The sequence below is a fragment of the Fusarium vanettenii genome, assembly GCF_000151355.1.
Source record: "Fusarium vanettenii 77-13-4 unplaced genomic scaffold NECHAsca_98_unmapped, whole genome shotgun sequence".
In the NCBI taxonomy this organism is placed as follows: Eukaryota; Fungi; Ascomycota; class Sordariomycetes; order Hypocreales; family Nectriaceae; genus Fusarium; species Fusarium vanettenii.
In genome coordinates, this window is record NW_003315791.1 from 26,133 (window position 1) to 50,890 (window position 24,758).

The window sequence follows — 24,758 nt, forward strand, 5'->3', positions numbered from 1 at the left end:
CTAAAGCATAAATGCAAAGGCTTACGCAATAGCAGTATAATAGAGTCTCGTCTCGTCACCATCTTAGACGTCTAGACTTAGCACGCTGACGGAGTAATAGACGCAGGAAGGGTCGTCTGGAATATAGAGGAAAATATATGCCTCCCCAGTGTATACATACCTATGCTAGATGCCTTTCCCTATTATATAGGAGAAGAGCTAGGTAACGACGGCAGTGGCAAGTCGCTTCGCTGCGAATTCATATCCCCCACCCTCCTAGTTAATCACGTCACGATCCGGCTAGATTTCAGAGACCAGCCCAGTAACGATCTCGTCGCGTCTCAACTTATATGGCGCCTTATACTCGATCGCAACGGCAGGGATATTCTAATCATCCGAGGTCCAGTATATACAGAACTAATCTCCTCGGTTACCCTTCCCCCATACCTTCCGTCGACGTCGGGTCAACCGGCTAGGCGGTCTAGAACCAATCGACACCTGCTCCATCGATTCGGAGAGGGAGTTATCGGTAATACCGAGGTTCGTGTGGCTTTCAAAGGTCACCGTACCATCGAGGCCAAGATGACATCTCAGCGACGAGTCATTATACGTCGCGTCCATCAGCTTCTAGACGGCATTTTCCACAACGTCTCGCTCGCTATTTCGGAGTCTAATCTCGCTGCTGACCGGGCGAAGCAGGGTTCTCACATAGTCTAATTAATGCCGAGACGGGAAGACGGCTTGGGAAGAAAAGGAGGGGATATAGGAAAGCTCATCCCAGACATATTCTTATTCCCTTGCAAATATGGCCCACGGGATGATTCGTCGAGGATAAATTCGGCCGGTCGGGTTTATCGTGTCCCCTTGTGTCGTTAGGGAACGGTCGGTCAGTATTTCGATATTAAGGCTGAGAGAATGGCATGTTTCGAGATATGGTTGGAGTGTTAATAGTCGCGATGCGTCTGCGAGTTTCTCGGCTTCTTCGCGTCGGCGTTGCTCTTCTTCGCGTCGGCGTTGCTCTTCTTCGCGTCGGCGTTGTTCTTCTTCTCGTTGGTGTTGTTCCTTGAGGGCGCGGCCTTCGGCCGCTTCACGTCGGCGTTGCTCCTCTTCGCGTCGGCGTTGCTCCTCTTCGCGTAGGCGTTGCTCTCTCTGTAGCTGCTCTCGCAGCCTCTCAAGTTCTCCCATGGAGGCTGATGGATTTGTGCGAGAGGGGACGGATGATCGGTGTTGAGAGCTCGTTAAGGGAAAAACATCGGGACAACAGAGCACCCGTTGTCGGCAACAACATACGTAAGCGGACGAGTCCGCACAGCCACATTAAGAACCGAAATGTGGGGCTTGCATGGCCTAATTGAGGACCTTCTACTCCATCGATGATGCGGCCTCCCACTTGCGACTTAGGCTGCTGTGTCGACAGGTCTGTGAGAAGCATTATCCGATGAAGGCAGTGCCCCACTCCTGAGCCTCCGAAAATACAGCCCTGTTGGAGGCCGATCGTCGTTCGCAGCATTACTTGCATGAAGACCCCTGCACGCTTTGCCCGTGATGGCCTCAGCGTAGTTGCGCGTATGACCTCTCATCCAAGATGTCTTTGCCAGCCCGTTCCTGGGAACAAGGCTAGAGTGAGAAAGCAGTATTTCTCTGTTCCTAGGAACAACTAAAGTAAGATTGCCCCGTTCCTGGGAACAGAGTCAGGGAGAAAGCAGTTGCTCTGTTCCCAGGAACAAACGAGATCAAGAATGCAGAATTTTCCTGTTCCCAGGAACATGGCGGAGTCAAGAAACAGTATTGGTCTGTTCCTGGGAACAGAGTAAGAACAGGAAAGCAGGATTACCCCGTTCCCAGGAACGGAGTTAAGGTGGGAAAGCAGTATTCCTCTGTTCCTGGGAACAGGCTGAAGTCAGGAAACAGTATTGCTCTGTTCCCAGGAACAGTCAGAATGAGAAAGCAGGATTACTCCGTTCCCAGGAACAGACTAGATCGAGAAAGCAGAATTATTCCATTCCCAGGAACATGACGGAGTCAGGAAACAGTATTGGTCTGTTCCTGGGAACAGGAAGGAGTTGAGGTACGTCTCATCGGATCCACATAATAATCGCACGCCCCCAGTCAGACAAAAATAATTCCGTGGAATGCTTTGAGAATGCAGGAATCTGTAAAGACGTCGACGAACTATAGAATATCGCTTTTGCGTCTCTCGCTAATGAGTGCACACCAGGGGTAGGCACCCGTGGACTTTTGGGGAGTCTACAGGGACACCACTTAACTGTCAACCTGAAAAAAAAAAAGATGAAAAAAAAGATGAAAAAAAGCACGGGCAGGCTGAGCGTCTTCTAAAATTAGCCTAGAACTGGCCATGCTAAAGTTAGGACGACAGCGCGCTGCTTCACCAATGGTAAAAAAAGATCCAAGACTTCTAAATTAAACTCCCTAAGACTACTCTTATGTGTCGGTCCTCAGACTCCCTTTCTTTCTCAGCCGTACCGTGCCCTACCTGACCTGTATGACTCGAGGCATTTGTGACCTCGTTGAGGGACTAGAGTCTCGCCCACATGCACGCCATTTGGTGCCGACAAGTGGGTTACTGCAATTAGCCCAGGAACAGCCGCCAGGGACAAACAAGTGCTACCAAGGCTTCTAAAATTATCTTCCAAAGACCCGCTCGGATTCATGTCGTTGGACTGGTTCCCCCTCTCGCCTCCTGAGAAAGGGCGCAACGCTCGCAGATGGTTACACAAATGGGCTCGGGACCTCGTGGTCCACTGCGGATGTATCATCAAGCGATAATCCAACGATGACTCAGAGATCCCATGTAAGCTGTGAGCCAAATTCCTGGAGCACCCTGTACACTCGGTTCACTACTCCCTCTGTTAGTCATATCTTCCCTTAATCCATTCCTCAAGGAACCATGATAGAGGTTTGGCCGATTCCTCATCGAGCCCCACTGCTGCTCCGTCGATGCTATCGACGCCTTCCCAGTCCCGCAGCCAGCTGAGTTACTCGTGCTTTCTTGGCAGATCAGCATTAGCCCAATCACGACTACCTGCCGTATCTTCTACCAGAAAAGACATCATCCTAAGAGTAGACTCTTTTGACGGCCGAATATTAATGGCTTAGCGATTTCTCTCTAGAGACTCGGCGAAGGAGGTGCGTATTCCCAAGTTGTCCGGCACGTTCCTCACGTTTTGCCCGGTATATGCTCGAAACCCCTTGTTAGAGATTGTTTGCTTCTTATTAAGGTACTAGGTGAATGAATAATACTTGCGAGTATACTTGGTTTCGAGTAGCGGCTAAAGTTCGAGTTTAACTCGCCCCTTCTGTATATATCCAAAGGGTCGCCATAATAGATTTAAGCCAGCCGAATTCTGAAGTTTAAGATCGAAATGGCACCGAAGGAGGTCGGCTCTAGATACTAGATCGGATAGTTCCATATAAAGAGAATCCTTATTAAGATCTAAGAATAACTGTTTGGATCCGGTCCAGGCAGACACCATCGGATCTGGTGGCGATAACGAGCCGGATCCATACTTCTCTTCTATCTTCACTGCGTATCGTTAAATCCAGTCAAGGATAGCCAGGTCGCCAAGCAAGAAGAGAGCCACCCACCAAATGGCAATTCGAGGCCGGCGGGAAAGAAAGACCTTTACTATAACCTCGACTTATTTCTGCTTGATGATTGGCTCCAGCGTATCCAAGAAGGATGCGAGCCACGGACTAACCAGATTGCAATCCACATCCGGCTGCCAAAAGATACTCCAAAGAATGGTTCCAATCGAAGGAGGATAAATGCTAAGAGTTATGAAATATCGGATATCATCGAGATACCTCCGAATGCTCTGCTCATGAGAACTTTTAAATGTGCCATTTCTCTGTGGCCTGCTAAGATATGGAGGAGGTAGCCGGGGTTAAAGCCTCGTGAAGTTATAAAAAGGGAGCACCAGTGCGGCTAGGAACGACGCCTTATAGGGCTGCATCGGTTCCAAGCGAGAGGCTCCGGTCGCATCGGCTCCAAGATTAAATAGCCGGCATAGTTCGATGAGAAGTTCCATAGCTTCAGAATAGTTTGGGGGCAAACGGATTTCTACAGCTAGGGATAAAGCCTTAATGCTAAGTTGGACGTCTGCCGTGAAAGAAGTTGCCCATAGCGGTAGTCGTCCTTGATCCTTGGCCCGCCAACCCATCTTAGGACTAAGGATCGCGCAAAGCCACCTAATGAGCGAGGGCGACGCGCCTTCGAGATCGAGATCGACAACATGCCCGCTTCGGCGCTAAGACGTATCGGGCCACAACCGATCCATATTGTATCGTACCTGCCGACCTTGCATCTCAAGGAGTCGAACCGAAAGGATGTATAACCAGCATATGACTAGTATAGCAAGGCTGCTGGTTATCTTCGAACCAACACCCAAGGCGCATGATGCTGCACCTAGGCGCACATCGCAGCGGATCGGATCGTTGATCTATAATCGAAACGAAAGTCGGCGACCATAGACACGAGCTGCATTGCTATGGGGACTATGATCTTCGCATGTAGTACCTCCGACGTCGAGAGGGAGTTCCTAGCATAGCCTACCGCACAGCCAATCGCGGCGAGGCAGCTATTCTGGCACACTCGGGACGTCTGCTAGAATAATACATGGATCCAGCGCATCTGCTGGCCAGAGACCTGGGGTTATTCTATTCGCCTGGTCTAAGAACTCTTCCCACGTCGCCTTTCCGTCATAGAAAGTATGATAAACATCGGCAGGGCTTAGTACCAGCGTATCATCGTTGTCGAGAGGCCAGTCTTAGGCTAAGGAATTGGACGATCGATCGCTCGAGGAGATAGAAGTTGATATTGTAGATCCGAACGAGACCGAACGAGAGTCGTTATTCGCCATGGCTAGCTAGGTTTTTGGCGATATTTGCTTCTGGCATGTTTCAACCGAAAGAGTGGTTGTTTAGTGGGAGGACGGTTGCTATTTACACAATCTAGGTGGGCAGCAACGACAGGGGGACAAGGGTCAATCTCGGTTATTTCATCATTTTCTTGTGAGTATCGGGGTAAATATGGCCCGCTATCTCGTCACTGGTTCCCTGTTGAAGGCCCCCCTATAAACCTATAAAGAAGAGAAAGAAAGAAAAAAAATAAGGGGAAAACAAAGAGGAAATTCTTCTCCGTACATAACCTTCTTTTATTTCTTCGCGGGTTTAATCTCCTTCGTAAAAAACGTATATCTATGTTTCTTACTCTCAAAAATAAAACCGCCCTCCACTTTTACCTAGCTCTTTCTTAACGAGGTCACTTTTTCACCGTTACCCTATGGCTTAAAAACTACCGTGCCCTTCTTGCTACCTAATCGGGCAGAGCCGAGCACGCGTTCTCCGGGACTCAAGTCTTCAACCTAATGGACCTAACCGGAGCTACTACCCCCAAGCCATTCTTCGCTCCATTAGAGAGGATCGATGGATTCCGCAGAGAGCGTGCGTCCATGGGAGGTAGACTAAGCTCTTTCACTAATAGTAAGCCCTGCTATTGCAGAAGTTATATCGAACTGTTCTTCGCTCCATTGCAGAGGATCGATGGATTCCATAGAGAGCGTGCGTCCATGGGAGGTAGGCTGAGGCGCATGCGCTACCTATTTGCCACGTGATCTTTCGCTTTGTTCTGCTTCCGCCGGGGCGTCTTGGCTGTCGTGCGCATCCAAAGTCCAAGTGTAGTACGAAAAGCCTGTGTCGTCTACCATTTGCCAGGCCCCAACCTCCACTCCCTGGTAGAGGATACTCGTCTGCTGCCAATAAGATCTAACGGTCGATATCAGCTCGCCATCGTGGCCATAAAATTATAAATAGTGTCCGTTATTAGTAACGGACACGTAGGTTGGGTCGCCAGGGGAGGTGCGGCTGGCTTCAGGGGTCGAGTGGCTGGCGAGTATCTCGTCCTCAGGTGGAGACTCATACTGGGGATAAGTCGACGCGTACTTAGTCGGAGCGAGAGGACGCGCTTGTCTAGCTGTGCTTGGGTAGTGCTTTGAGCCACAGCCATACGGAACATCACATAGCCTCTAGCCATTACCCTCGTTATGCATACCGGCCTGGCAGACATGGATGCGCATCTTGCATTTCTTGCACTTGGAATAGCTTGCCGCTGTATGCTCATTCATAAAGTGGCCATAAAACTTGCAGAAGCCTTCTTCTCCTGAATTTGTGCTTATCCTGAAAAAGGATTCGGATGGTTAACAAAGAGGACTGATACTTCGTTGCTCAGCAACGTGTGAGTTGATCACCACGAAATTCTAGCGAGTAATTCTGCAGCTATTTATATCTCTTACCCCGGAAATTCCATCTCCTCATCAACTTTTTTCTTTACTATCCCCAACTGTGCTCGAAGCTGCCTAAAGTGCATGGTAATCGTGAACCTCGCTGCGTACTGTAACGGGATCACATTGAGATTGGGTGTTGGCTGTCTCCTCGGTGACCAACGGCTCTGATTATGCTTGGACAATGGCTTTGATTGGAGGACGGTGGTATCCCTTGCTAAGCTGTGGGACCTGGCACCTGGGCACTTGAGCACCTGGGCACTTGAGCACCTGGGCACTTGAGCACCTGGGCACCTGGGCACCTAGGCACCTGGGCACTTGGGCACATAGGCACCTGAGCCTCGAGTTAACTCTCAAAAGTGCCTCCCTCGTTTGGAGCAGTATCCGAGGGTAACTGTGATATTATGATTAGACGTGACGAGGAAAAGTATGACAGCAGATCGAATCGCCGTGGTCTGGACAAAAATACACATTCATTACACTGCCCTCAATCCTCCTTCTTCACTTCCTCCTAGTAAAAAAGTCCGTGTCTCAACCATAGAGAGTGAAACCAGACAGCCACAGCAGACTTAGACCCCGAGGGATTCTGGGCCGATGACACCGATATTTCTCTAGAGCCATTGCACCTGCCGCAGATAAAGCTTCCCCGCATGCCAGAGCCTCCATAGCTAGGACACTCGGCGATCGTGCTCATATTTGTTTCAGCCGTCCTTTTAACTAATAGAAGTTAGTGAGCCTCCTTTCGTTTCATATGGCGGAGCTTGGCTACCAGTGCGCAGAACTTATGCGGTGTAGCTTCCTTGGAGAAAGAAGCACCTTGGGTTGAGTGCGTGGAATGGGTTGATATTTAGGTTAGGCAGTAATTAAGGCATTCCACCAAAAGACCCGGTTAACTTAGGCGGTAGAATTGGCTTATACTTAAAGGGGCGATATCCCTAAATCACAGAGAAAAGACCGGCATCTCGGAAAAAGGTTTTTACTTTGATGCGCCTCACGTGTGCTATCCACTGACGTCGCCCCTCATAACTGGCGGTCCCATCTTTCGACCCTTGGGATCATCAAGCGGCTATCTTCCAAGTGCCTCTGGCTTGTCTGATGACTTCACAATAGCCTTGCACGGGCGAGCCCGTCGACTTCTACGCAAATCACGGATACCTGTACGAGCATGATGCAATAATAGGAAGTTTAGTCCCCGAGCTAGAGAAGCGCGGGATTACCGAGAGCGTCGACGGCCTATCTATTGCGAAACTCAGACTACTTAAAAACCCGGTCAGCAAATTAAGTACACTTGGATATTCCTATCTGACTCTGGCTAGCGTGTGCGACCGATCCTTGAACCATACCTCGACCGACTCGATGTTCTATTGTATACCACCCTCGGACCCGATCCCTATTACTACTTTATCCTATCGTTGGAACCTGGCCAAAAAGATCGCATTATTGTTCATCTTCTCAGTCCTGGATCCCAAGCAGAGTTGACCGAAGGCGCTCATCTGGATTCTCTATTGTCGGGCCGCTTGAAGGGAGCTTAAGCCTCGAATGGCTTCATTAAGGTTCCTAAACCTGCTCTAAAGCAGAGAGGAAACCCTATCCCAGTTCAAATGGAGGCTGGTGGATTGTAAGTCTGCACTTTAGATGCCCCTGCAAAACGCTGACATAGTTATATAATTTTACACGACCGACGACATTCATTTCGTATCATCCAAGGCTCGACAATCATTTACGATTTGAAGAACAAGACCGCAAGCCGAAACACCACGACTAAATAAGCAAACGCCTCACCAACTACTAATGGATTATGTTAGGCTCGTGTTTGACGAAGTGGTATGTGCATAACGTGTAGACGCAGCTCGGTATTTTATATCGGTCCTGGTTGCATCGCATTCCATAACGCTTGTGAACCTGGCTCCTCTGCATGCATGGACGGAGAGTGGGCGAATGATGCCAATGAGTAGATTGGGGCATCGATCTGTCCAGTGAAGCCCAATCGAGCCTGCCCTTTCCAGTTCGCGGCAAACGAGCCTTCCGCATATATTGGGGCGTCATTTGGTTGAGATTCTGCTGCCTGGTCTGGCTCGACCTGTGCAAATGGGTTGAGGGAATATATTGGAGCTTGAGTTAGGAAATCGCCTATCGATAGGTCATCTACACTGATTGGTAGGACAGACCTCGCGGAAGTGATAGTGGAAGCAAGCGATGGGGTTTCCTATGGTGGCGGAATTGTGGCATTCGGAGCTGACCCTTCTGCACCGGCAATACTCGACATGAGATTGGCCGGACCAGTGATCATGGCGTTTCTTGGACAATCGCTTGGACTTTCTGGCTCTTCTCCGTACGAGGATGATCCGGCGGCGTGGTTAAGTTGCTTGACATTGTTCTTGACATTGTTCTTCAACAATCGAACCTTCGTCATGTCCTCACGTAGTCTTCTGCGCCATGTTCGCCGCTGCCTCTTGATGAGCATGATTTGGGAAGACGCGACATCCTTGCAAGTATGAGCCATGGCTTCCTTCAAAGTAATGTGACTGGCACAAAACTTGCACTCGACACAGCCTTTGTAATCTATGCGCTGATCAGCGACGTCACGAAGGGGCATTGCACGCTGAGCTCCGTACGTAGAGCATAGTATCGCTTAAGGTCTTGCCATCTAGAGAAGGTCTATGATTCACCATCACAATCATTGTGAGGGCACTAAAGCCCGACGGCGTCGCGTGTTGCGTTGCCTGAACCATTTGGTTCTGTCTCAATTGTAGTTGGCATAGGTTCCTTCTCCCAACCAAGAGCCGCGTCTTAATCCATATAGCTAGCCGCGGGCTAACGTTGCCGACTAACATCGTCGAGCGGCGCAAGGGGTATTGCGAGTGAACCGTGGTGAGAAAGAAGATCTTGTGCTCTAGCAAGCAGCGCTATGATTTCGACAGAGAGATCATGACCCAGGGCCTCAATTATAAGCTCTTTCCCCTTTGCAAGCAATAACGTGGCCTCATACTGCCATATATTAAAGTCAGTATATAGCTAATGTTTATGATCTCTTCTTACTTGATAAAGTCGACAATGCTCAAAACATAGCTCAGGGTTCAAGAACTGGACGGAGCATGCAAAGCACTGAATAGAATCTTGTACTGCCATGGGTGAAACTGAGAGAATTGTTCCTTCCCCAAGGGATGCCTAGCTCACTCCCTCAATCGTCGCCCAGCTGATGCAATGCTGCCTTAGGCACCAAGGCACCAAGGCACCAAGGCACTAAGGCACTAAGGCACTAAGGCACTAAGGCACTAAGGCACTAAGGCACTCGGGCACTCGGGCACTTGGGCACTTGGGCACTCAGGCACTTGGGGCTGGAGCAATGATGCACTCAACCGGGACTCCGTGCGGGGCTGGGGATGTCACGGGATTTGTAACTGCGGGTGTTTAGCCATGCTATTCGGTATAGTTATTCGTATCTTGTATAACGATGGTTATAGCCTGGCTCATCTAACTCATAGCGACTTGCTCAACGTAGAAAAATGGAATCATAAGCAAGTCTGCTTTGGAAACTAGTTCATCGAAAAATCTAACACAGCATGATCGATAGTATTCTTCTCGGACCACACATGAAAATGGTAGCCAAGTGGGTTTGCCCAATAGGATGTGATTGCGATACCCGCGCCGTGCTAGGTGATATGGTTCTAACCGAGACCCACACCACCCTATAAACATTGAGCTAAGTCAAAATAAGAGAGCGAGCTGCATTTGATGGGTTATTGGTTAATGGTTCTTGCAGCGCACCTCGCCATGACCGTACTTTGATGTAGATAGTTCCGTGTATACAACGCCTAGTCGCTCTTCATGCGGCCTTCATATCAACGCTGTTGATCCCTTAGCCTGTTTCCATCTCGGCTCATCAATTATGTGAGCTCTGAAAGGAATAAGAACGCTAGACGTTGCCACTTAGATAGTGCTTGTTTCCCTCTCGTCCAACACATACTTCCAAAGACTTACCACTTTGCAATCTTTTACTCTCTAACTTATTCGTCATGATGCTTCTCAGCAACCTCAGCCCCCCTCTTATCCAAGAGGCCCTATCTCAACATATGTCTGTCTTGGACCTCTTCCTTCCTGGTTTCACAAACATCACCAATGCTACCAGTCAAGCCCTCAATAGCAACCTGACTGGCTACACTTAGTTCATGTGTCTCTTTGCCTTGGTTGCGTTCTTAAAGCCGTATGTTTTCGAATTAAGAGATTGGTTCATCCAACGCTGCAGTTAGTCACCGAAACCAAACCCGCATAGTCCAGGCTAACCCCTAAAGCAACAACAATCTACATCAAACGATCAGACGAAACGTACGAGATAGTACAAACCTAGGTTTCATCTCGTCGATTAGATAACGCTGCTCGTTCTATGCTCGCCAAGATCCGAACAAAGCAAAATTCAACACACGAGAAACACCTCGAAGGGAAGAAGACTCTTAAATACGCCCCATAGGAAGGCTCCTTTTTCTTCTGGTATAAATTCAACGTGCTTCACTACCGGACTATAATGGTGGAGCGTGGTTACCATAGAGAGGAGCAAATCTCTATCACCTATGCTAGGCGATCTTCGATCTTAAAGGATCTCCTAGAAGAATGTCGAACTATATACCTCAACGAATCAAAGAATAAGACGATCATCTATGGGCATCGCGATGAATACTAGAGAAAGGAGAAAGCAATGGCTGCTCGGCCTCTATCGATAGTCATTCTCGACAAGCAACAAAAGGAACCTTTGATCAAGGATATTCAAGATTTCCTCGACCCTAAAGCCAGATGCTGGTACTCCGACTATTCAATCTCCTATAAGCGAGGATACCTCCTTCATGGGCCGCCTGGAACGGGGAAATCCAGTTTTAGCCTATTAGTCGCCGGTGAATTGGATATGGACATTTATGTTATTAGTATCCCTAGTGTAAACGATGGAATGCTGAAGAGTTTGTTCGCCGACCTCCCAGAAAGATGTATTATCTTGCTGGAGGACATTGATGCAGCAGGAGCTGCGTGTTCTAGGGACTTCGACTCGAAAGATTCGGACAATGGCATAAACGCGAGGCCGAAGAGGACGGGGGTCACTCTTTCGGGCTTACTGAACGTCCTTGATGGTGTTGCCTCTCAGGAAGACCGAGTCCTTATCATGACCACTAACTATCCCAAAAACTTGGACGAGGCGTTGACGCGTCCTGGTCGAATTGATAAGGAGGTTGAGTTTCAGCTTGCCGATAGAGACATCACTAAAGATATTTTTAGGTTCATATTTGGGCAACTAGCGGTGCAGGGTAAATATGATGGGGAGGTAGAGGGTCAAGCGGATGAGTTTGCCTTGAAGGTACCAGAGTCCGAGTTCAGTCCGGCGGAGATCATATCGTACCTTTTGCCACATAGGTCTTGCCCGGCTGCTGCAGTAGAGAACTGCGGCCGATGGGTGGATGACCTCCTTAAGGAGAAGCAGCGCAAGAGAGACTCGCTGCAGAGTGGCAGTAGAAATCGCCGTAGTTAGAGCTGAGGTCAAGGGGCGTCTTGTCAGTCCCTACTGTATTTAGTCTGCCGCTATGAAGGTTAAGCAATTCCACTCATTACTCCGTGATACCCGACAGGACAACCCTGTCGGCATAATCTTAGAGACTTTGGCCAAAGACTTATATGAAGATGGCGTAAGCTGGTCTGCTTGAGCATATAGGTGGCTTTGGTCTCGGGCGACTGCCGTGTTCGTCTATGGCCCATCACGATCCCGCAACCCCTGAGACTGGCAACCGACGAGGGGTGGAGGCACACAACCATCTTTGTGTTGGTTCTTTTGTTTCATTAATCACGCGCTATCTGGTATAGTGGAGCCATTCCTTGCTCCGGTCTTTGTTCGCAAACATAAATGAGACCTAGAATCCCCTCGCCATCAGGTCTCAACGCCAGTATGAATCCACCCCTATCCGACCCACTTCGATAAAAATGCAAAGTCTTACACGAAATCAGGTCACTGAGACCTATTTAACGTCTGGATCTTCTCTATTCTCTGTCTGCCTTTTTGCCTTTCTTAAACGCAAGCATTTGAGGTCGCGAAAGGTATCTCTGGTATGGTTCATGATGGTATGGGGCCTGTTAGAGATAGTGGCCTTGATCCTCTTTTCTATCGAGCATAGCCGGCCTGGAAACTTTCCCAAGTTTCTTGCGGGAGCTATCCCTACCATCCTGGATACCATATCCTTCTGGGGCGCCGCCATAGTCCAGGTTCGTTAAACCCCTCCATAAGCGTATCGTTGTTGATGTGATGACCAGATCATTGCAATTATCTATCCATTTGCAGCTGGTATCGGGAAAGGATCGTGGCTGAAATGGCTTATCATACTCGAATGCTTGGAAATAACAGGCATTACTATCCTTGCCATGGTTTCGAGAACTCCTCCTCCCCTCCAGCTTGACAACGTTGCGCCATTCACTTCCCAAGCTGCCGCCATTGGATCCATACTTCTCGCTTCCCGAAAGTTGCTATCCAAGGGGGGTCCGAAACAAACCGCAGATTTTCTATTGGGCCTGACCTTGCTTCTTATGCTGGTCTCAGCATTACTACTTGGGCTCTCGCTTGCTGGATACTACACAGCGTCGAAGTTCCTGCAGTGGTTCCTTTACATCATGAGCTCGGCCCTGGGTTATCGACTTGCGGAGACCGAATACGGGAAATCTCGTCGAACGGGTGGAAACTCGGATCTCGAGATGAATCCAAGTCGCCAACCAGGCCTCAACGACTCTGTCTATGACAACCAATCTTCAGCAAGCCTGAATGAGGATCAAGCACTTCTCCCTGGCCCAGCCCTGCCGCAACCCGCGGTCATAGCCTCGAGCAACAGACGACACTTATCTGGCAGCGGGTGAATCGTCGGTTCTATAGTTTTATATAGCTGTCAATGGTATCAAGGGAGGTGATATCGTGCAATCTCTTTGATTTATTCTGGTAAAGGTCTGTGTAGAGTGTTAGTGTTAAGAATGAAATAAATTGTCTACCTCTATTTAATCTAGATGCAAAGCTCTCCAATTCTCATGGAAATTACTGCCTTTCCAATATGCTAGAAAAGATGACCAGGACGGCACAAGTCTAGTGATTGGCCAGTGCAAGCGGGATCACCGCCAACAAGGGGCCGAGTGTATCTCATCCTGCATCACAGGGATACTCTGCGTGTTTCTTACGCTCGTTCTTAATCAATAGGTCCCCTAACCGAGGATATAAATTCTCGCGTGTCTTAATAGAGCACGACGTGTATGGTGTGGAAGGTTCTAGGGTGGGGGAAACGAGTCGATGAGGATGGAATGGTCATGTGACCCTCCCCCAAATCACTAGCGAGCTTTGGCCTGTCGATCTAAATCGGATTCAACCATGGATTAAAAAAAAATGTTGGTTCATCTCCAATAAATTTATAAGCGAATTCCATCCTGTTAAGCGAGAAGGCCGTTCCGTGTACACGGGGAGGGAATATGGTTACTGCTGGGAATAGCTTAGTCGCATTGATCTTGATCGGTGGGATGTGTGAGTACCTAGGAGTCCCCAAGGTGTGGTGTGCTCCTGGAACTCCAAGATGCCGACTTAAAAATAGAAGAGTGGCCAGCCCGAGTCTCGACGCCTGGCCAGGGCTCTTTGCCGTGTTTTGCATATCGTGGGGTGAGATGCTCTACTGCCACGGCTACCGGCTGCGGGCGAGCCTTCGGTGCCTGGTGTCAAGCGGCGTGGTGTACCCGCGTCTTGGGCATCACGGCAATGCCGATAAAGCTCAGAACACGGCGAAACAGTGTCGTCGCGATAAGTCCGGCCTTGACGAAGCCGCTGTACTATCTTTAATGTTTCTCGCTATCACATGGATACCCGCTTGGTGGAGTCAAAGGAGTAAAGATTGCGGTGGTGCCCGGACGGTACGGCGCGCCGTGGGGCGGACGACCCGTTCCTTGCCTTCCATCTAAGGGTGGGTTGATGCACGTGCGTGCACTAGAGGTAACCCCCGATAAGAGAATATCCAACGCGTCCGCAACGCGTCCCGTCTGATTTTAGTGACAGAGAGCAAGCGAAGTGCTCTGGTAGAACTTGATTCTCTACTCTCCGTCGGTAACAGTTGCAGCCTGCAGCAAGGTGCTGCAACATCCACTGAATGGCACGAAGCGCGCGTTCTCTTCCTTAGCAGGGATCTAAGCGCAACTCCGCCATGCCACAGCCTTGTCAGGCAGGCATCTACTGTGTTACCTATTGACTGACCCCCTCTCCTCAGCGCTTTCCTTCAACGAACCTTGGTCACATGAACACTGTCCTACTGGCCCCGCAATGAGGGCAACTCATCTCTTGTCAGCCGGGCCCCAGTGGCAGCGCAAAGTCAAGACAAAGATGGATCTCGGGACCAGATGGCAAAATCGAGCCAGCCTGTTCTTACCTCTTTCCCCACCTGATTTGCCTTGCACTTTCCACCTCAACACGACAAGCCCTGCGATTGACTTGGCGTAGCTGCACATCTCACGACTCGGCAATCCTATTGGACTCACAAGCTGCACCATGCTACAGGGATCCTTTTCAGCTGCTGAGGCCTCCTCTCCCCGCACGAGAAATCTCGCAAAGATGTTGCTGCCCAAGTTGTCAGTCGTGACACTCCATCGTCATCCCGACTCATCCATCGGAGCAGAAGCCATCTCGCTACTATCGTCATATCGCGCAACAGGATTAAGGTGTCCTCTGTGACGATGGCGCCTCGCTTGATCGAGAAAGTGAGATTCAGGGCTAGAAGACTGCTACAAGCCCCTCAAGAATCCGCCTCGGCTTCGTCACCAACACCTTCGCCGACACCATCTCGGTCTCCGTCCCAACCAACCACCCGACCGACATCTCAGCCAACGTCTTCTTCTCTACCTACCTCGACGGATTCCAAAACCTCGTCGCTGCCGAGCCTACAAGAGCGACTTTGGAATGAGGCCTACGATGCGCTCAAAGCGAACGAGCTCAAACTGGTCGGGGAGTACGAGAAGATCCTATCAGCCAAGCTGCACGAGAACGATCCGAGCTCTGTTCCTCGCGAATCAACAGACAATGAGATAGGAGAGACTCCGGGGACACGATGCGGCCAAATGCAACAGTTAGTGCAGGCTGGACTAGATCGGACGCAGAAGCAAGCGTCCATCAAGCGAGGCATCGATGAAGGCTTGCAAGCAATACAAGCGGTGAGGGGAATAATGGACAACGCGGTAAAGGTCGCACCAGAAGCCGCCGTCGCCTGGGTCGGCGTCTGCCTTGGGCTAGAGGTGTGTGAATAACTTTCCCAACCGAAGACAGAACGGTCGATGATCCCCTGCTGACAGTTGCTAGATCCTTTCGAACCCCATCACCGAGGCTCGCGAAAACCGCAAAGGCATCGCCTACGTCCTGTCAAGAATGGAGTGGTACTGGAACTTAGTGTCCCTACTTCTCGACGAGAACAAGGCCGAGCAATCTTCCGCGGGACTGCGAATCCAACTGGAGAAGCACGTCGTGCAGCTCTACGAGAAACTTCTTTCATATCAGATAAAGAGCGTCTGCCTTTACCACCGGCACTAGGTTGGCGTCATTGTAACGGATCTGTTCAAGAACGATGACTGGGCTGGCCAGCTCAACGAGATCAAGGAAGCAGAGGCTGCCATGCAAAGAGACATGGAACAATACAACACCGAAGAGAGCAAGACGCGACTCTGGAAACTCACCGAAACCGCTAGCGCTATAGAGATGAAGCTCCAAGACATTCATTCGGCCATCAAAGGCGTACATTCAGCCATTGAAGCGCAAACGCAACACCAAGAGAAGAGACACCAAGACGAGGAGTCAAAGCAGTGTCTGAAAGACCTGCGCGAGACTGACCCTCGCGACGACAAGACGCGCATCGAAGCTACAAAGGGCGGCCTGCTCAGGGACTCATACCGCTGGATCCTCGACCATGACGACTTCCGGCGGTGGCGTGACGATCCCCACAGCCAGCTGCTCTGGATCAAAGGCGACCCTGGCAAAGGCAAGACGATGTTGCTGTGCGGCATCATCGACGAGCTGGGGAAGGACCCCGACAGGCACCTGTCCTATTTCTTCTGCCAGGCCACCGAGGCACGACTCAGTAATGCGACGGCCGTGCTGCGCGGTCTGATCTATCTGCTCGTTGTCCAGCAGCCGTCGCTCATCTCACATGTTCGAGAGAAGCACGATCATGCGGGTAAGCAGCTTTTCGAGGACGGGAATGCCTGGGAAGCCTTATCCAAGATTCTTGCAGCCATGCTCAATGACCCGATTTTGGACGGTGCTATCCTGGTTGTCGATGCCCTCGACGAATGCAAAACAAATCGACATCAGCTGCTCGACTTAATCGCTAAGTCCTCTCGCGTCAAGTGGATCGTGTCTAGTCGCAACTAGCAGGACATTGAAGAGAAACTCGGCCGTACAAAGCAGAAGGTCAGGCTTCAGCTCGAGCTGAACCAAGACTCCATCTCCAAGGCTGTCGATACATACATTGGATACAAGGTGGATCAATTGGCACGCGAGAAGAGATACGACAAGGAAACAAGCCAGGCTGTCGAAAATCACTTAGTCTCTAATGCTGATGGCACCTTTCTCTGGGTCGCCTTGGTCTGTCAAGAGCTTGCAGATCCCAAGGTGGTCCGAAAACGGCATACACTCTCCAAGTTGAAGCTATTCCCATCAGGACTTGATCCACTCTACAATCGAATGATGGAACAAATCTCTGGTTCGAGTGATGCAGAAAGTTGCAAGGAGATACTGGCTATCGCTTCAGTCGTATACCGACCTATCACATTGGAGGAATTAAAGGTTTTTATTGAGTCGCTCGAGGAGGACGACTACGATGACCTGCCACAAATCATTGATTCCTGCGGTTCTTTCCTGACTCTTCGAGAAGGTGTCATCTACTTTGTGCATCAATCAGCCAAAGACTTCCTGGTTAACAAGGCATCCGACTAAATCCTGCCCTCTGGCGCCGCACACCAGCACTATGCCATCTTCTCCAAGTCGCTGGAGGCTCTCTCGGAGACTCTCGAGCGTGACGTTTACGCACTGGGCGTCCCGGGATTTCCCACCGATCAGGTCTCGCCGCCCGACCCTGACCCATTGGCTTCGATAGGATATTCCTGCGTCTTCTGGGTAGACCATCTCGACGCCTCGGAACCCCAGGTGAAAATGAGTGACAAGGACCTACAGGACGCGGGGATCGTCCATGAGTTCCTTCGAAGGAAATATCTATATTGGTTAGAATCTCTCGGTCTATTACGTAGCTTGCCGGAGGGGGTTATGGCAGTGCAGAAGCTCGAAGCTTTAGTAGTGAGTTGTTATAAATTCATCTATAAACTAGAGACGGTCTGACATGTTAGCAGAAAACCAAGGAAGCGCGACAACTAACAGAATTCCTTCGAGACGCGCGCCGCTTTGTTCTTTCTCACAAGCGGGCGATCGAGATTGCTCCATTACAGGCCTACGCATCAGCACTCGTGTTCAGTCCCACCCACAGCCTAATCAGAGAGCTCTTCGAAAAAGAAGAGCCAAACTGGATCACGTTAAAGCCGAGCATGGAATCAGACTGGAATGCATGCTTGCAGACGCTCGAGGGCCATGGCCGTGGGGTGAGCTCGGTGGTGTTCTCGGCGGATGGCCAGCGTCTCGCGTCGGCCTCGTACGACAAGACGGTCAAGATCTGGGACGCGGCCACGGGCGCGTGTGTGCAGACGCTCGAGGGCCATAATAGTTCGGTGAGCTCGGTGGTGTTCTCGGCGGATGGCCAGCGTCTCGCGTCGGCCTCGGGCGACAGCACGGTCAAGATCTGGGACGCGGCCACGGGCGCGTGCGTGCAGACGCTCGAGGGCCATGGCGATTCGGTGAGGTCGGTGGTGTTCTCGGCGGATGGCCAGCGTCTCGCGTCGGCCTCGGGCGACAGCACGGTCAAGATCTGGGACGCGGCCACGGGCGCGTGCGTGCAGACGCTCGAGGGCCATAATAGTTTGGTGAGCTCGGTGGTGTTCTCGGCGGATGGCCAGCGTCTCGCGTCGGCCTCGTACGACAAGACGGTCAAGATCTGGGACGCGGCCACGGGCGCGTGCGTGCAGACGCTCGAGGGCCATGGCGATTGGGTGAGCTCGGTGGTGTTCTCGGCAGATAGCCAGCGTCTCGCGTCGGGCTCGATCGACAGCACGGTCAAGATCTGGGACGCGGCCACGGGCGCGTGCGTGCAGACGCTCGAGGGCCATGGCGATTGGGTGAGCTCGGTGGTGTTCTCGGCAGATGGCCAGCGTCTCGCGTCGGCCTCGGACGACAGCACGGTCAAGATCTGGGACGCGGCCACGGGCGCGTGCGTGCAAACACTCGACGTTGGGAGAATGTTATGTCGCCTTTCATTCGATCCAACGACAAACTCTCTCCTCTCCACGGACATTGGACTTCTAAACCTGGATCACCCGGCTCTACAGCCTGCCATTGATGATCAGTCGACTGCAATAACCTTACGGGGTGTTCGCCATTCTGGCTGGGGTATAAGCACCGACGGTGTATGGATTGTTAAAGATGGAAAGGAGATGCTTTGGCTACCTCCGGACTATCGAGAGGGGCAATCCGCTGTTGTCGGATCAACGGTCGCTATCGGCTGTCTTTCAGGTCGTGTGCTGGTGATGAAGTTCTCTTAGAGCGGAGGCAGGCATAATTATCTTTTTGGTCACAAGCAGCCCTTTTCCAGTTCTCAGTAGTGACCTACGAAATTGGTTCTGTTTGATTTGGAAGCAGGAATCCCGGCTAGCAACTATTTCCTACCTTGGCTGGCTAGCCCTGTATTTATCGAGCTTTAGATGTGCTATTAGAAAAAGCCAGCATCATTTCTTTCTCTATAATTTCCTTTTAACTTTGTTCTCGGAGGGTCGTAGGGGCCAAGCAAAATTTATATTGGAATGGACAGTGGCGTTCTTGCCTTCTAGACCAAACGAGAACTGTCTGGCACCGGGAGTCATGTGAGCTATGGTTCCTTCACATTGAAAAACATTGGCCATTCTTTGGGTGGTGTTTATTTGGTAAATGCTTTATTCTGAGATAGAGGCTAGTGGCTGCAGATAAATCCATATTGCTTGTTGGACGGCTCCTGTTTTCTGGCTGTACGGGGCTCACATTTCGGCGGGAGCGGAGGCCGGCTCGGCATCGAATGTACCCACAATTCCCGATGGCCGATCGTGGCCTTCGGGTCCTTGCATGACATGCTTGGATCAACTTTTATCCACCTATGAAGGCGCGGTTCTTCTCCATATATCGACTGTGATGCTGTCTTACTGCTGAGGATACCAATCAACCGTGCCCCTTCAACCTCGCCATTAAAGACTTTAGCAATACCTAAGAGCCTCCGTTTTAAGAATCTTTTAGCATACGGGCACTTACATCAGACCTTCCTAGGACGGAGTAGTTTACCGGGGTGATTATTATACCCATCGATATTCCATTGGGCTAAACGAAATAGCATATACTTTGAGCATCTAGCTACGGACTACGGTCTCATATATAGAACCGAGGCATACGCCCTCCAGATCACCCGACTAACAACTCCAAGCAATTGTGCACGCAGATGACCTCGAATACCAAGGAACAATGCGTTTTGCAGCGCTCCTTGGCTCGTTTAAGGTACATCCCAACCATCTCAAAGACCCCCGACCTAGAAGAGCATGATGACTTCAAGTTCTCCTACGATACTTGAGTTTCGTACAGTAGTGCACTTGCAGACTCAAGCCGCCTCGTTCGGGGAAACGTTGAGCGAAACGCCGACGAATCTCCGCCCACCCAAGCTGCTCCTCTTCCTTCAGTTGTATGAGGAAGCTATCTTCATCGTCTGAATACTTAGCCCGTCCTACAGGGGCTCGCTTGGTTGTTTCCCTTGTCGCAACCGAGCGGGTTGAATCGGGCATCATACCGGCGACAGTTGGGTGATTTGTGCAAAGGGGCCAATCAAACTGGAATTGAAACGTAGTCTTGCCATTTTCGGTAACGCGTTTCATTGAAACGTTCTCGAGCGGCCATTCCTGAAACCGAGCAAGAACCGCACTGGCCTCGGAGGGAGCAGATCTTGCACGCGGTGGTGTTGGACTTGACAAGCCGAGTGTCGATGTGTCGCGCTCCCTCAATGAGTGTGCGAAAGCTCTTGTGGATCGCCTCCTTCGGCGAGAATCCCGGGCACTGGTAGCCGCATTGTGTGCCGAACAGGAATGAGACTTAGAGACCCTGCGGCGTTTGTGATCTTGATGTTCTTCACCGTCGACATCATCGTCTTCCGAGCCAGATCCTTGAACCTCTGGAGGCGAAGGACAATAGTCCTCGTCACGCGCATATTCTGGAATATCGCGACCATCCTCACTGCCGGAGCTTTCAGTATCTGCGTCACTGTCCTCCTCTTGCGCTGCTGTATGCACATGTGGGGATCTGCGACGAGGACGGCGCGGGGACGGCAACTGGGGAGATGACCGGGCCTTGCCCGGCGATCCGGGTCCACCATCTGCGGCCTCGGACTCGGGATCGCTGGACCCGCAGCTTGCGTCGCCCAAGTCTTGTCCCCGATGCGGTTCGGGTGACATCCTTGCTGTCAGGGATGAATTGCGGGCTTCAGGGGTGGCATCGTCAGACGAATTGCCGGCGGGTTTTTCGCTTTCCTGGAGTGATGCCTGGACCACCTCGACGGGGCTGGCAGTCCGCGAAGAGTGTGTGCAAATTGAGGGGGAATCCGGATGACCCTGGGCGTTATGACAAGCGTCATGGTCAAAGACAGCATCGACCATCATGTTGCTCTGTTGACTGGCTGGTACGGGCCGAAGCTGTTGCCCGCCTGCCGCAACTGGGTACGGCTGGCTTTCAGGGCTAGTAGGAGGCGTTACAAAATCGACACCTTTACAAGCAGACGTATCTCCGGTGAGTATGTGATTCATCTCACAAGAAGATTGCTAACTCGGTTCAGCATCAGCGAGGTGAGACGCTTGTGTCTCATTCGGCCAAGCTGGGGCGGCTTCCGCTTGAGCTAGGAATACTGTTGGCGCAGTGACGACGCCAGTGATGGCTTCTGGTTCAGTTGCGCCATATTCAATGCCGGTGAGATCTGGGCATCTGTTGTCAGAACCTTCCACCTAAACGGAGCACCACAACGTCAGACATACCTAGATAATCGGGGGTGCTGGCACGTGTTGCGCAAGAGTGCAAGTTTCTGAGTTCTCGACTCTCGTCATTTTCATCTTCAGTGTCAGACTCGACATCAGAGGGAATGCAAATCGCTGTGTCGCTGGATTTTCCGAGAGCCGAGAGGGCCTTCTTCTGCAAAGATACCGTGTCTGGCTGAGAGGCAGGAGGAGTGAGGCTTTGCGGCAGCTTCCGCTGTTCAGAGTCAAAAGTCGCCGAGGCCATGCTTGCGTTGCAGAGTGCGGAGAGGGAAAGAGAAAAGGGGTTTAGTGTTCGAAGCACAGCCAAGTGAAGATAGGCGGGCATTATCCGGCTTATATGCTCGCTGCTTAACCATGCGGCAACATGAGTCGTAACCGCTTGCGGGCACCCAGCTCGATGCCTCCCTGCTGCCTCCCTGTGTTCTCCAAGATGGTGATGGATCGGATGGAGGCAGACACGTAACTGCTTCTCCTTCGTCCCAATCATTTCACTGCCGGGCCACACCAAGGCAGCTATGCTGAACACATGATGCCCCCCTCGATTCAGCTTGCCGCACACCGTCAGGGATTCGCGCCACTCGTTGGCAAGGCAGAGTCCTCGGGGAGATGCCAGATGAGGAAGGTTTTCATGCCTATTGGCTGTTCACGCACGACGCGTCATTTCCAAGCGGTCACATAGCATCGGGTAGAAAGTTCCCGGCAGCACTAGCTCTTCCGTCTGACCGTGATGGAGCTCAACGCCGCGCCTACGCATATTGGTCGCCCACAGCCACGAACTTATTGAGCCATTCAGAGGACGGGAGAGCACCAGATGCCGTCACAAACGCCTCATGAACCTACAACAGTGAGACAAACGGGGTTGACATGCGTGCAACACCAATAACTCGCCGAAATGCGCCCGTCCCGGTCCGCATCCCCGTCCCCTCACCCCCCAATCATCCCTCTCAGTTCGCTGGCCTATTCTCGATTTCGAAGCCGCTGAGCCATCGCAAGCGGCGCCGGGCCGAGGGGTCGTTCCCCCAAGCGGCAGGAAGTCTCGGCAACCCCTGAGCAGAGATATGGTGACTCGGACACCGCCAAGCGAGTTGTGACCTCACTCTCCGCCCGGATCAGGGGACCAATCGGGGAGCAAGGTCATATTGGAAGCCTCCGTAGCCACCTGTGCCAGTTTCAGGAGGCAGGCCCGAGATAGTACCATCCACCATCATGCTTTCAGGGGTTAGGAGGGGATTAATAAACCACTGCGGCATTTCTGCCATTGGCTAGGCGCTGCTAGAGGCCTCACGAAGACAAGCATCGCCGTGAGATGCTCTGCTGCTTGGGAAGCGTTGAAGCGCTGCGGGTCAGTCCAGCGAGGCAGTCCAGCGAGGGGAACTCTTCTGGGCTATCAGTCATTATTAGACTCCGTGAGAAAAGGGCGGGAAGAAAAGCCATACGAACCACAGAGTAGGCAAAGGCAACAGAGAATAGGATTACTATTAGTGGTAGTATTCTTCTCATGCCGTCCAAAACTTGGCTCTGGAGACGAGAGCAGGTATCGCCTTGATCGATCGATTCCCGCAGAGCTTCATCTCAATGCAGGACGATGACGCGGCAGGAGGGGGAGGGGGGCTGGGGCTAAAGACAGCGATGGTCTCCAAAGAGTTGAAATGGTGGATACAAATGGGCGGAGGATGGAAGGAAGCAGAAGTCAAAGATACATGTTCACAGGGGCCGAGGAGGTCGCCGTCTTATATAGAAACGAGTCACGTGATGGATGGTCGGGAGTGTGGGCGGCGAGAGCGCTTTGCCCGTTTGGGCGGTGCCGCTAAACCGGAGGCAGCAGCAGCGAGTCCGCGATTACTATAAAAATAATATATCTAGACTATAAGGGAATATATAAATATTACTAATATATAAGATATATATATCTATATATATTATTAAATAATAATTAAAAATCTATAATACCTAAAAGTATTATTTAATATATAAGATAATATATAAACCTACCTAATATATAAGGAATACCTTAGTATTTTATAGATATTATATTAATATTATTAATATAAGAAATATAAAAAAAAAAAAAAATAAATTATTTTTTAATTCCTTTATTATATTAGCCTAATAATAAATTATATTTATAATATAAAATAAAGGGATATTAAGTTTTTTATTAATATAACTCTATTAATATTATAGAAATATAATATAATAAAGACTTATATAAGGTAATATATAAATATAAATAAAATAATTATAAAATTAAGAAATAATAAAAATAAATCCTTAGAATTACTTAAGGGGAATTAAAAACCTCTAGATTAATAAAATAAAAAGAAAAAAATAACTTAGATATAAGAGATATCCCTATTTAATATATTATAAGGAAATAGCTATAAACTTATAATAAGGACTATATTATAATATAAGGGATAATAAATATACCTAATTAATATACCCCTAATATAAAGAAATCTTATAAATCTCTTATAAAGATTATTATTATAATATATATATCTAAAATAAATAAGAAAATAATTATTTCCCTATATAACTATAAGGACCTAATAATAAGCCTTACCTTACTTATAAAACTTATTAATATAAGATTTATAGATAAAATAAAGAGATTAATATAGCTAATACCTATTTTATACCTAAAAGAAATAAATTTATTACCCTTAAATAATAATTTATTATTATTATATAGAAAATTATAATAAAAGAAAAATAAGCCCTTAAAAGAAATTACCTTAATATAAAAGTAATACTTTATAATAAAGATATATACCTAAGATATAAGAAATATATCTTAGTTATATATAATAGATTTAAATAAATAATAAAAGAGGGATTTAATTTCTTTATATATATAAAAAAATAAAAAAATAAGAAATAATATTAAAATATCTAATTATACCTTAGAGAAGATTAAGGACTTATAGACTAGATCTTATAAGACTATATTAATTATATTAGAAATAGCGACCTTAATAAGGTCTACCTTATAGAAAAAAGGAATTATAATAATTACCCTAATAATAATTAAATTATAAAATAAGCTTATTAAGAATAACTATATAAATAAAATAATTATAACTATAAGGCATATATTAATAATAAATATAAATATAATTACCTTAGTTATACCCTTAATAAATTAAAAAACTAGATATTTTATCTAATATAAGGTAATAAATAAATAAATAAGGGAATAAATTACCCTAAAAGGCCCTTTATTTTATAAATAAAGGATATAGGTAATAATACTTAAAATTAAAAATATAAATTAAGAGAGAATAATTAAATATTTTAATAAATAAT

The 24,758-nt window shown here is 49.2% G+C and overlaps 6 protein-coding genes across 6 annotated transcripts; 3 read left to right on the forward strand and 3 right to left on the reverse strand.

Annotated features, from left to right (window-relative positions):
• Positions 1-923: 923 nt before the first annotated feature.
• Positions 924-1,498, reverse strand: NECHADRAFT_89117 (uncharacterized protein; the record flags this gene model as incomplete). The annotated part of the gene is made up of 2 exons (XM_003039475.1): positions 924-1,213; positions 1,270-1,498. The coding sequence occupies 2 exons, from the start codon at positions 1,496-1,498 to the stop codon at positions 924-926; spliced, it is 519 nt and encodes a 172-aa protein (XP_003039521.1).
• A 6,986-nt stretch (positions 1,499-8,484) lies between these two features.
• Positions 8,485-9,407, reverse strand: NECHADRAFT_89118 (uncharacterized protein; the record flags this gene model as incomplete). The annotated part of the gene is made up of 4 exons (XM_003039476.1): positions 8,485-8,814; positions 8,894-9,016; positions 9,111-9,266; positions 9,318-9,407. The coding sequence occupies 4 exons, from the start codon at positions 9,405-9,407 to the stop codon at positions 8,485-8,487; spliced, it is 699 nt and encodes a 232-aa protein (XP_003039522.1).
• A 1,564-nt stretch (positions 9,408-10,971) lies between these two features.
• Positions 10,972-11,790, forward strand: NECHADRAFT_56027 (uncharacterized protein; the record flags this gene model as incomplete). Its single annotated transcript, XM_003039470.1, has 1 exon — positions 10,972-11,790. One exon carries the CDS (start codon positions 10,972-10,974, stop codon positions 11,788-11,790), a length of 819 nt encoding a protein of 272 aa, XP_003039516.1.
• A 446-nt stretch (positions 11,791-12,236) lies between these two features.
• NECHADRAFT_89120 (uncharacterized protein) lies at positions 12,237-13,157 on the forward strand (the record flags this gene model as incomplete). Its single annotated transcript, XM_003039471.1, has 2 exons — positions 12,237-12,515; positions 12,564-13,157. 2 exons carry the CDS (start codon positions 12,237-12,239, stop codon positions 13,155-13,157), a joined length of 873 nt encoding a protein of 290 aa, XP_003039517.1.
• A 1,842-nt stretch (positions 13,158-14,999) lies between these two features.
• Positions 15,000-18,956, forward strand: NECHADRAFT_89121 (uncharacterized protein; the record flags this gene model as incomplete). Its single annotated transcript, XM_003039472.1, has 6 exons — positions 15,000-15,554; positions 15,619-15,780; positions 15,847-16,653; positions 16,687-17,226; positions 17,275-17,604; positions 17,658-18,956. The coding sequence occupies 6 exons, from the start codon at positions 15,000-15,002 to the stop codon at positions 18,954-18,956; spliced, it is 3,693 nt and encodes a 1,230-aa protein (XP_003039518.1).
• Positions 18,957-19,424: 468 nt separating this feature from the next.
• Positions 19,425-21,693, reverse strand: NECHADRAFT_89122 (uncharacterized protein; the record flags this gene model as incomplete). The annotated part of the gene is made up of 5 exons (XM_003039477.1): positions 19,425-19,517; positions 19,693-19,703; positions 19,997-21,184; positions 21,245-21,391; positions 21,450-21,693. The coding sequence occupies 5 exons, from the start codon at positions 21,691-21,693 to the stop codon at positions 19,425-19,427; spliced, it is 1,683 nt and encodes a 560-aa protein (XP_003039523.1).
• Between the last annotated feature and the right edge of the window lie 3,065 nt (positions 21,694-24,758).